The 12,312-nt window shown below is 45.5% G+C and overlaps 1 protein-coding gene across 1 annotated transcript; it reads left to right on the top strand.

Annotated features, from left to right (window-relative positions):
- Positions 1-5,890: 5,890 nt before the first annotated feature.
- Positions 5,891-10,285, top strand: LOC115542949 (G-protein coupled bile acid receptor 1). The gene is made up of 2 exons (XM_030355463.1): positions 5,891-6,128; positions 7,926-10,285. The coding sequence occupies exon 2, from the start codon at positions 7,968-7,970 to the stop codon at positions 9,126-9,128; it is 1,161 nt and encodes a 386-aa protein (XP_030211323.1). The 5' UTR covers positions 5,891-6,128; positions 7,926-7,967; the 3' UTR covers positions 9,129-10,285.
- The last annotated feature ends 2,027 nt before the right edge of the window (positions 10,286-12,312 follow it).

The following is a 12,312-nucleotide window of genomic DNA, read 5'->3' as shown; positions in this document are numbered from 1 at the left end:
AAGCCCATAAGGCGAAGCCTAGACGGGTAGCCTACATGAAATAGTACAGTACCTGCAAGGTATTATTCTGGACAATAGACATGTCGCGCAAAAACTTTAGCTTGGGAGAACAAGGAGTTGGATACGTTCCGAAACTGTTGCTGGACGTCTTCCATGGTAGCGCTTGGTTTAATGTGTTGCGGTCCTCTTTTCCATTGTTTTTATTGAGCAGGCTACACTGTGTCGCGCTGCTATGATGGGAAGATGTGTACGTAGCCAGGGACGTCCCTAGGAATTCTGGGCTCCCTGACAGAATTAAGTTATGAGCCCCCCCCCCCAAGAAAAAATATATATATATTAAAAAAAAAAATGAAGTTATGTATAGCCTACATTTTTTATGTTATATATTCATTCACATTTTATAATCATTAAATATTGGGTAATACTGGGTCAAAATTGGGTCATTATCATCAGAAGAAAATGAATAACAACTGAATAACAACATGATAAACTTACCTACTTACCTAGGCTACTTTGTACACTAGATAGTTAGTTAGTATTTAGTTACACATTTACCTGGGTTGTAGTTACTATAGACAGAAATAAGCTAATAGACTGTGACAGTGCTGCTTCTACTTAGAATGTCCTCCTTCTCCCCTTCTTCTATTTCAACCTCACTGGTTTCTTCTGTGGGATCATCATGGCTTGAAGAGGGCCCTGACTCTAAGATACATCTTATAATTCAGAATATGTCTCATAATTATTAACCCTAACAGTCTATTTGATTGGATTGAGCTGGGCATGACTAAATATGTATTTGTATGTTTTGATTTGCTGCATTAGCCTACAATAAATAGCAGCTATTAATCTAAGGGTAGACTACTTGTAATTTTAGCTGACTTAAACTTAAAAGTCAGCTAAAATGTAAGTATCCTTAGTTTAATGTCTGCTAATATTGTCATGCAGCCAATCAAAATGTTCAAAATCAGTTTACATAAATGTTATTATCATGCTGGCAAGCAGTATGGAATGTTAATCATTGCATTATCTCCATTTATACCATGGTCTGGGTGAATACTCGATTCTGATTGGCTGGAGGGTGTAGGTTAAGAAGTGTTAATTTACACCTAGGAAAGACGTTGACCCTATGAAGACGCTATGGCCACGTTGCTTGGCCTCACCTGCATAAGGGAGATATTAAATAGTCCGCTCATTTTAGCTACAGTAGCGCTAGCTGCTAGGCTAGGCTTGTTATCAGGTTGTTGGGAAAGTGCAGAGGAAGGAATATACCTTTCTTGGTAAAAAACTGGGTGACGAACTGTCGACCGCTTTGAGCTCTTTCCTCTCTCTTTCCTCTCTTTCCTCCCCTGACAACCTGACTTCTTCATTTCACCGACCGGGATACACAAAAACTGACTTTAGACTGCAAGTTTAAGACACTAGCAGTCTGCACTTGCTTCTGATCTGCCTGGCTGCTACTTTGCTCTGCAGTAGCGTAAGATGTGGGCTGTACCAAATAATGACAAATGAGAGGGGTGATAATAGGGTGAAGACTTTCTAATGATTTTGTAAAAATGGAGGAACAAACCACAAAAAAACAACGAAACAAACCACCTTAATTTGATGATTTAATTATTATTATTATTATTTTTTTTTTCATAATTTTAATAATGCCACCAGTGTCCTCTGGGGCGCCCCCGTCAGTGCTGCGCCCCTGGAATCATCCTAATTTACCCCCCCCTAAGGACGTCCCTGTACGTAGCTACCGCGGCGATCGACATCCGGCGGCCTACTGTCGGAGGTGGAAACGCGACCTCGGAACTCAGCTGGTCTATACCGCCCCCTCACTACCGGACTGAGGCGAACCAAACCGAACCGCACCCTCCGGTGGAAATGCATTATAAACCGGAGGGAGTACGCTATGTGGGTGTAAAGACTCACTCCCCTCATTCTTTCCCCTGGTCTGTGACTGTGTCGGGGTCAGAGGTTAGAGCCAGGTCAGCGTGGGAGGATGATGTAAGACGGAGGGTTAGTTGCACACTGCAGCTCTCTCAGCCCGGCGTGGCCACATCCTCTACGGGCTGGGAGATCAGTTCCACATTACAACGTTAGAAACAAGGGGAAAGGACAAACTAATTCAGTTTAAGTGTTGAACGCAATAACGGAAAATAACTGAAATGCTGTGCTGCAAATGTTCTTTGTAAACCCACAAAACCCACTAGCTACCGACCAGTTAAGCTTTGTTAACACCACATGGAGGCTTTTCGAATAAACATATTTACCTGTAATTCACTTTACATCAAACTTAGTAAATTGGTTACCAACGTAATCCCAAACAACAGCCGACGGTTCGCAAAGGAATCCAACATCTGCTGTTGTTTCCAGACTTCACCATCCAGGTTAAAATTCCTCTGTCTCATCTGAGGAGAGTGGTGTGTGTGTGTGTGTGTGTGTGTGTGTGTGTGTGTGTGTGTGTGTGTGTGTGTGTGTGTGTGTGTGTGTGTGTGTGTGTGTGTGTGTGTGTGTGTGTGTGTGTGTTTGTGTGTGTGTAGGGTGTATACATAACGCTATCTAACCAGAACAGGTCCATCTCCCCCAGTCCAAACTATGGCCGCGTCTGGCCATCAACACACAACCGTCCACCATTCCTGGCCGTTCCATCCGGTATGTTTAAATATCAGCCATGTTTGACAACTGTTATTAATTTGTGTTTAGGTTTACACACACACACACACACACACATACACACATACACACATACATACATACATACATACATACATACATACATACATACATACATACATACATACATACACATACATACACACGCACGCATGCACACGCACACAAATACACACACACGTGTACGCACACTCAGGACATTGACATGGTAAAGTGTAAATGTTTGTTTTAATGAATGGGATATGAATGAATGGAGTTATCTCCTTGAAGGGAAAAACAGCCTATCATCAACATTTAGGACCTTTGAGTGCGTATGAAACATTCACCTTCTCAGACAGCGATATATTGTTGTTTCTCATTCTTCTGACAAATGTACTTATTGTTAGTCGCTCTGGATAAAAGCGTCTGCGCCTGAGTACACGATACGTTGCCCGATTCGTCTTCGTCTTTGGCTTCAAGAACAGGCAGGGAAACCTTTTGTTTGGTCAAATTTAGAAATGGTGTGTGTTATATGAACAAAGATATTATGGCTACATATTGTAATCATAATACCAAATTGACATACATTTAGTGCATTTGGCAGACTCTTTTATCCAAAGCGACTTACAATAAGTACATTTGTCAGAAGAAAGAAATACAACAATATATCGCTGTCGGAACAGCAAGGATGTTCATAGAACAACTGTCGAGGACAAACAATTGCTAGGCCAAATTATTATTATCAACATTCTGGATTCTGAACCAAAATGTCCACCATCTACTGTGTAGCCATCCCAGAGCAGGATCCCAGCCTCTACCCGCAGACCTGATTCAGTAACCAGAGGGTCTGGAGATAAGGCTGGGATCTAACCCCCTCTCCCTTACACCCACACATTCTACAACCCCAAAAGGCACACACACACTTACACTCACACGAACGCACGCGCGTGCACACACACAAACACATGCACAAGCACAGGCACAAACCCGCGCAACCGTGTGCACACACACACGCACACAAACACACGCGCGCACACAAACAGAACCACCGACCTACAGTTCCTATTTACTTTGAACTATTTGATAATTTAGCAGATGCTGCTTGTAATTCCCTCTAATAGCATTCGGTAGACACCAATGGTTTCCTTTGACGGGTTTTATTGTAGCCTTTTACTCCAACTCCACCGTGAAAACTATAGATGAATGCATACACAGTACAACAGAAATCACGGCATTAGCTTTACATAAAATCATAAATTACACGGCACACAAAAAGCCAAACAAGCAAAACAAAATACAGGGAAACAACAAGAAACATACCTCGTTGGCTGCATGCTATTTACAGGGACTTTGAAACTAGATTATTTTCGGCGATGCGTATCACAAGCTGTTCACCTTCTCTCATGCCGCATCTCAAACTGACACAAACTGACAAAACATCAGCCTAAATACACACACACACACACAAGTGACGTCATTCAACAAACTATTTAAATACAATTTTAAACCTGAATAACGAACACAATTATTGAATTACTAATATAAACAAAAATGAATTTCCTTATGTCTTATAATATGAAAGTAATAATTAAATTACAGAAACCTTTTAATGATGACAGTTACACTGCTATTGAAACCCCTTTGTTGATACAGGGCAGGTCATTAGTAGACACGGCCATGTTAACCGTTAAGGACCACTATTGGTACCGTCTTACAAGATGGCCCCCGGCAGGAGGCAACTACATTCCCTCTACAAAATGCCGAAATGACAATCGTCAAGCGTTGCAGAGACGGTCAGCAATAAGGGAACACATAAAGCAACAGGGTATGCAAGGAAAAATAACTTGGCTAGCCAATGCGGACAGGGGTCCATAGTACTGCATTACGAGCTAAGGCTAAAGGCTGTTCCACCAATCGATTCCAGTGCTGGTTCGGAGCCAGTGCTAATCTCAAACCGTTTCTTGGCTTTTCCACATAAATAATCCTGGCTCCGGGCCAGACAAACAGGTTCCAACTCAGCACCAACTCCACACCGGTCCAGAAACAAGAACCAGTGACGTCTAGTACTGGGTTAGCGTAATTTTACACGTTCATTTAACGTGAATTTTAACGTCCTGACGCGTTGCTAGGACAACGGGTCGTATGCTCTGACGCTTTGACGTGACTCTACTCTAGCCCTAAAGTCTGTGGAAAATCAAGCTGGTTCTTGGGGAGTCGGCGTGTAGAACCAACCCTAACCAGCACCAGGTTTGCGTTGTTGGTAAGGGGGTAAGATACAGTAGACCACGACAGACAAAGACAGTGAATAAGATATGAAGCCCTCTGATAGGACTACCTTATGACTATCATGACTGTATCAAGCAGCCGGGGATTGGGCCATCCTTAACAAGCCTCCTGCTCGTTAAGGATGTCTACATGGAGACCTGTGGACGCTTGGGGCTTCAACACACAACCTGTCAGCTCATGGAGTCGAAGTCATCCCGAGCACTAGACAGTAGCACAGATGTGACACACAAACATAAGCTTTCACCCATGCACGCACAGGCACACACAGGCACGCAAAGGCACACACGCATGCACGCAGGCACAAGCACGCACACACACACGCACTCACGCACACACACACACACACACACACACACACACACACACACACACACACACACACACACACACACACACACACACACAAACATATCCAGATCTGATAGAGGTGCAGCCTGCGTCACACAGGGATGCTGCCTTGTGTCTCCCGACCAGGCCTGCTCCCCCCCAACCCAGCGGGACATGTCTTCTGCCCCGGTCAGACCCAAAACAACATTGTTTAGGTGCTCTTCCAGAGGGGGATGAGGATGCATGAGGGGGAAGTGCCCCTCGTGCTCTAGTGGGCACTTCCTCTTTCAGACAGTCTCTCCACATGGAACTACCCTCCCTCTCCCATACCTCTGTCTCTATCTCCATCTCCATATCTATATATATATATACAGTATATATATAAATCTCACACACACACTCGCAAGCACACACACACACGCACAAAAACACACTAACACACACACATAAACACTCACACAGACACACATACACACACACACACACCTCTATCATAGCTCCATCCCTCTCTGTCTCTCTCTGTCTTTCTCTGTCTCTCTCTCTCTCTCTCTCTCTCTCTCTCTCTCTCTCTCTCTCTCTCTCTCTCTCTCTCTCTCTCTCTCTCTCTCTCTCTCTCTCTCTCTCTCTCTCTCTCTCTCTGTTCCGCTCTCTCTCAGGATCTTGATAGGTCCGTTTGGCAGAGAGACCGGGTTGCGGGGGTTAACTCCGTTGGATAGTTTGACCGGCTCTTGAGCCAAACCCTTTCAGTTTAGTGCTGCAGCAGACAGAAGTGTCTGGACGGGGACCGAGGGAGTCTTTGAAACTTTGCCCTGAATTCTGGATGTTATATACTTCTTAAAATGTATATGCAGGCGGAATCTACCCCTTTGAAGGTAAGGGTGTACTAGTTTATTGAATATAATTACTACGCTGAACAGTACTGAAGACAGTAACTGTGTTTTCTTAAGCCTATATTGTGCTTTTGTATAGTAGGCTTTGTAGCTGGTTGAAAAAAGAGACAGCAGACGAGTATTGAAATTATAAAACGGTGATCAAATGAAACAGGCAAGCATACAGAAAGATAAACAGTTTATCAACATACAATAAGAGCAACAGCAAACTTTTGTTTCTTCTTCAAGAAATGAGTCTTAAAAATAATATTTTTAAGATTACTATTTATTATTTCTCATTCCAATATCCAGTCTTGACTCCAGGGGTTTAAACAAATAAAGACAAACAAACCTTTATATTCTGTATATCAATTACATGGATACAAAATACATTATATAAAATATAATGTAGACCATTTATTTTCTTTACAGAATGTTGATTCAGACCTCAACTCTGTAATAATGTGTTTATTGTCAAAGCTTTACCCATATTTATTCTTGTTAAAACACTGTTGCTCTGGTAACACACTTTACACAGACGCGTTTGTGCTCCTATCACAGGTACTGGATGGTCAGAGATCTGGCCACCCGTGTGTGTGTGTGTGTTGTGTGATATCAAAGTGCTTGATGCAGTAGCCTCCTCCTGACAACATACACAAAGCTCAATATAACTCCAGAGTACAGATTCATCTTTAATTAATGGTCCATAGTTTCCTGTCCCAAGTTTTTGTCGAGATTCCGCATGTTACTCTAGTTGACTTAATGTACTCACTTGTGCACACACACACACGCACATACACACACACACACACACACACACACACACACACACACACACACACACACATACACACACACACACACACACACACACACACACACATACACACTCATGTACACACACATACACACACACACACACACACACACAAACACACACACACATACATTCACAGAAACACAACCACATACACACACACACACACACACACACACACACACACACACACACAAAAAACACCCACAGAAACACCCACACAAAAACATACACGCACACACACAGACACACACACAAACAAAAACGTTCCCCCTCACACAGAGATTTACGACAGAACAATGTGTGTGGTGTGACTGGTGGCAGAGGGTCTTGTAACAGAATGGTATCATGTGATTAACGGTGGAACGGTCCGGCTATGTTGCTGCGTGGAGCATAAACACTGCTGCTATACTTAATACTGTTATGAATAATGACCTTGCTGTGTTTGTATCACATGGATGTCTGGCATCACCGGTATTCATATATTAATGTCATTCTGGGTTTATGTGTTAACAACATTCTTTTCTACGTTAACACATCAATTATCTCTTCATCTTAATGTGTAATCTATCGTTAGCTTGTCCGATATCTGACTTCCTTCAACCACATCCTCCTCCCCCGGAAAAATGTGACGTGTGTCACCATTTCGTAATTTTGTCTATCGTTTGCACGCCAATCCACTTTTTTTATTCTACCTGCCAAATGACACAACCTCTGGTTAATTCACGATTGTTTCATCATTGCGAAACAACCCGTGTGTAACGTGTTCAGCCGCCAAAAGGAAAGGCAGTGGTGTACGAGGGTGGGTGGTGGTCAGATAGGTCAGGGGAGAGTGTTCCAGAGGTCAGGGGAGAATTCACATGCAATAGATAAAAATCTATTGGCTGGAAAATGTTGCCGTTTTGCTATTGGCCTGATTGTTGTTTTACCTTAATATTGTTGATTTAAAAATATAAACAAAACATCTCTGTGCTTCCCTCCAGGTGTCCAACACCTCGACGGCCAGACAGACGGACGCCCTCTGAATGGGTCAACCTTTCCCGTTCCCCAACCCTCCCGTTGGGGAACAACCCCCTACCGTCCTTCCCCGTCTGTCCCGTGGCGAGGTCTCCGCCATGGGCATGGAGCCCAACCGCTCCGCCCCCTCCTCCCGCTACCCCCTGCTGTCGGCTGAGCAGCTGATCTATGCCATCACCGTGCCGCTGTCCACCTCCATCATCCTGGCCAACCTGCTCATCATCCTGGGCATCGCGCTGAACCGCAAGCTGCACAACACGCCCAACTACTTCTTCCTCAGCCTGCTCGTGGCCGACCTGTGCACGGGCGTGGCCCTGCCCTTCATCCCCTGGATGGGCCTCAACCGCCAGCTCAGCTTCAGCTCCTGCCTGGTGGCACACGTCTTTCCCAACTTCCTGTTCCTGGCCTTCCTGCTCAACCTGGTGATGGTGCACTACGAGCGTTACACCTGCATCGCCAGCCCGCTGCACTACAGCCGGCTGTGGGTGCACCGCTGCTTCCCGCTGGCGCTACTGGTGGTGTGGGTACCGCCACTGCTGTACGCCGCCCTGCCCGCCTTCGGCTGGAACAACTGGTCCGCCCCGGATTGGGACTACTGCTGCCCCACAGGTGTCGGAGGGCGGATGGAGGAGAGGCGGGCGGAGGCGCCGTGCGCGGCCAATACCACCTCGTCCTTCTGCTGCTCGTACCGCCGCGTGTTCCCCAACGCTTTCATCTACCTGGAGGTGTACGGCCTGGTGCTGCCCGCCATCCTGGCCATCGCCGGCATGACGGGCCGCGTGCTGTGGATCACGCGCGGCCAGCTGCGCGACATCTGCCGGCTGCACCGCTCGCTGGAGCGCGGCGCCGCGGCGTCAGACCGGGAGCAGCGGCTCCAGCTGCGGTACGCACGCTGCGTGGCAGCCGTGTCGCTGACCTTCCTGGCGTGCTGGCTGCCCTACGTCATCTACATGCACGTTTGCGTGGCGTTCCTGCTGAGTGAGACCCGCTGGAGCTCCACTGTGCACATCGTGCTGTCGTGCACGGGTGTGGCCAGCATGGCGGTGGTGCCGCTGGTGCTGGGCATGGCCAACCGGCAGTACACCGACCCAGCCAGCCGCATCCTGCTCAAGCTGCGGGCACGCTGGAGGACCAGGCGGCCACAGCACGGCGAGGAGATCGCCCTCTAGGGGCCGCGGTGACATTAGCGGCCGTCCTGGGGTTACGTACAAACTTGCGTCTTGGGGGTTGCCTCGACGAACAACAGATTCTCAGGTCATGCCAGAAGACGAACTCCCCCGCTTCGTCTGAGTGCAGGGGGGGACTGTGCGCTGCCTGGTTAGCTTTAAGTTTAAGGTAGCTTTGGTTTAAGCCTTAAACTTATGTTTAAGGCGTTATGGAAATGCAGATCAGGGGGGAACAGACGTGTGGCGTCTTTGACCTGCGTGGTCTTCGTTCCGACAGGGAGTAACGTTGCATTGGTGTTGACACTGCATTTGACCGCAATTAAGGACAAAACTGTGGTTGGTGCAAGATATGTTTCCGTGGTTAGTGCACTCGTTTTTTAAACAAATAATTCTTGTGGACGATTTGACACAAATGAGCAGTCCAGAAAAGGCCCTAGTTGAAGACACCAGTGTTATGTTGGTGAGCATTGAGAGATACACATGAACGTGTATGAACAATTATTGACACAGATATTGTTATTTTTTCATCCACAGGACTATTCCTTTGCATGCATTTTAGCCAGCTGAAATGATTAGAATTAAAAGTGACTGAACAAGAACCATAATGTTTTCCACTAATGTAAAGTCACAAAATGGGGTTGAATATAATTGTGTCAAACTTTGGCCAAACGGGCTAAAACCTCTCATATAACACCAAAGTGAATTGGAAGGGGAATGTGATTGGAATGTCAATGTGAACAGGGTTTGGGAATCTGATTCTGAATCTGATGTGGCTGTTCATGAGATTCTCAGTGTGAATATGAATTGACTGGGACCATTAGACTTTTCCTTTTGGTTGAATCACTTAAACCAGAGCGTCCACTGGATTTGGAGGTAATCAGTTTAAAGCTGTCCAGGCCTGGATGTGAAGGTTAATCGCTGGGCCTGTCACAGCTCCAGTGGTCCGCTGAGGGGATTGGGTTCAGCGCTGTGATCAGTGGATTTCCCTGAAGCTTTGATTTGCTCATTGATAACTTTAAAACCATGAGCCATGTTCGTCTGCTTGTTGTCTGTGTGCATGTGTGCGTGCGTGTGTACATTTGCCTGGGGATTTATTTTGCTTGCATACAGAATGCATCAACAATGAAAATGAAAAATAAAACAAACTCTCAATTTTGCAATTCACCCAAAAAATTTATCAAAACAGGTGTTCGTGGTTTCATGTCCTAAATGCCAGGTTGAGCCATGGGCAGAACCCTCTAAATCAGTAGATGATATTGATTCTGATCAATGGGGAATGGGCAGCCTGGTAGAACGAAAGGTGATTCAAAGGCTGAACCGTTTCTCTAAAGCACTGTTTTATGTTTAAGGTTCTGGCTCGTTGCCTGGCTACTCTGCTGCAGACTCCTATCAAGACCAGAGGATGCCGGGTTTAAATCCTGCTCCCTCCAGCCTGCATAGAGAACACACAAAACAGACACAACCTGATATCTCCCTAATGTGTTTTTAACGATAAGTGTTGGCATTAACTTTAAGGGGGAAATGTTATTTATCTCCATGCTTGGGATTCTCATCTTATCTTAAAGGGCAACTTCACCCATTTCACATAAGCTTTGTATTTTTAGAACCCCCCGCATATTTTTGAATGGTCTAGCATCATTCCCTTATTTTCTGGAGAGACTGGAGAGATCCGTATCGATCTCCAACACTTCCTGTTTTCAATAATGCAATATGACGATTTTTGCGTACAAGAAAATAGGAAGTGTAAGAGGGGATGATTCTCGTAAGACTACAACCACTGACCTAGCCTGGTTCTACCAGACTCTCGTACTTCACTTCATTTAATTTCATTTGTACAGAGAGTCTGGATCTAATCAATTGACAAACGTTAACTCACTTGAAGGCGGGTGTCTGTTGAAGTTTAAAATGATTGGATCTGCCCAGTGCCACTCTGGATCTGCCGTAACCAATTGCTAACGTTTGGTTGTGACGTATGTCATGCGCCGGGAATCATGCGCAGGTTGTACACAAACCAAACACCTTGCGCGTCTGTACGAAAATGTCCGTCAACGACAGCTGCAATTTTTTCTTCGTCTAATTTAATTTATCAGGGAAAAATTGCACATTGTAAATCAACTACCGACCTACAACAACAACTCAAACTGGCGTACGACTTTATCGTCATTGTTCTCAGACACGCCCTCTGTTCGCTGATTGGTGGCCGCTGTGGCGGCACCAGAAAACCAAATTACATACAGCAGGTCCAGACCTAGTACTGAAGGGAAATTCAAATTGAGCGGAAGTACTTAGGCGGGCGGAGCCAGGCTACCACTGACCCACTGACGCTACAGACCTATTAGAGCAGTGCCAGTGGGTGGGACTTCACCAGCAGAAACTAACATCCACAGCGTCTGAAGCTAAGATAACAGAGGCTGTTGATAAAACTGAAGTACATTGGTGGAGGGTACTGGATCTGACATAGAAGATGGCTCCATGCAAAAGTTCACCATTTCGAAAGAAATACAAACGAGGACTACCGTATTTTCCGCATTATAAAGCACACCGGATTATAAGGCGCACCTTTAATGAATGGCCTATTTTAGAACTGTTTTCATATATAGGGCGCACCGGATTATAAGGCGCATAGAATAGAAGATACTGCAGTCAAACGTTTGACTGGGGTTGCGTTATGCATCGACAAGACCGAGCTGTGCTAAAGGGAATGTCAACAAAACAGTCAGATAAAGTCAAACTTTATTAAGCGTTCTGACAACTCCGGTCACTCCCATGGTAACGATGTTCAGACGTTAATGTGCATATTAACAATATCTCATCAATATCAATATCTCTTAACAATAAGCTCACTTTTTCAGTTCATTCCCCGTCTACGAATCCCTCGAATTATTGTGTGTCCGATTTGAACAGTTGGGCGAGTAGCCTACGGCATCCAACATGCCCGGATCCCTCTCGTCATTATCCGAGTCAGTGTCGCTGCTGTTGCCTGACAGTTCAGTGATTATTCCTGCCTTCGTGAAAGCTTGGACCACAGTTGAGACTGTTATATCAGCCCAGGCATCCACGATCCATTGGCAGATAGTGGCGTCGCCTGGCGCTGTCTCCCCGTCTTGGTGACTTGGTGACGTGATGTTCGCCTTCTTGGCCCCGTCCACACGAAGCCGATTTTTTGGGTGAAACCGCATAATGCTAA

Source organism: Gadus morhua, chromosome 4, assembly GCF_902167405.1.
Source record: "Gadus morhua chromosome 4, gadMor3.0, whole genome shotgun sequence".
Taxonomy (NCBI): domain Eukaryota; kingdom Metazoa; phylum Chordata; class Actinopteri; order Gadiformes; family Gadidae; genus Gadus; species Gadus morhua.
This window is presented reverse-complemented; position numbering and strand designations above follow the sequence as displayed.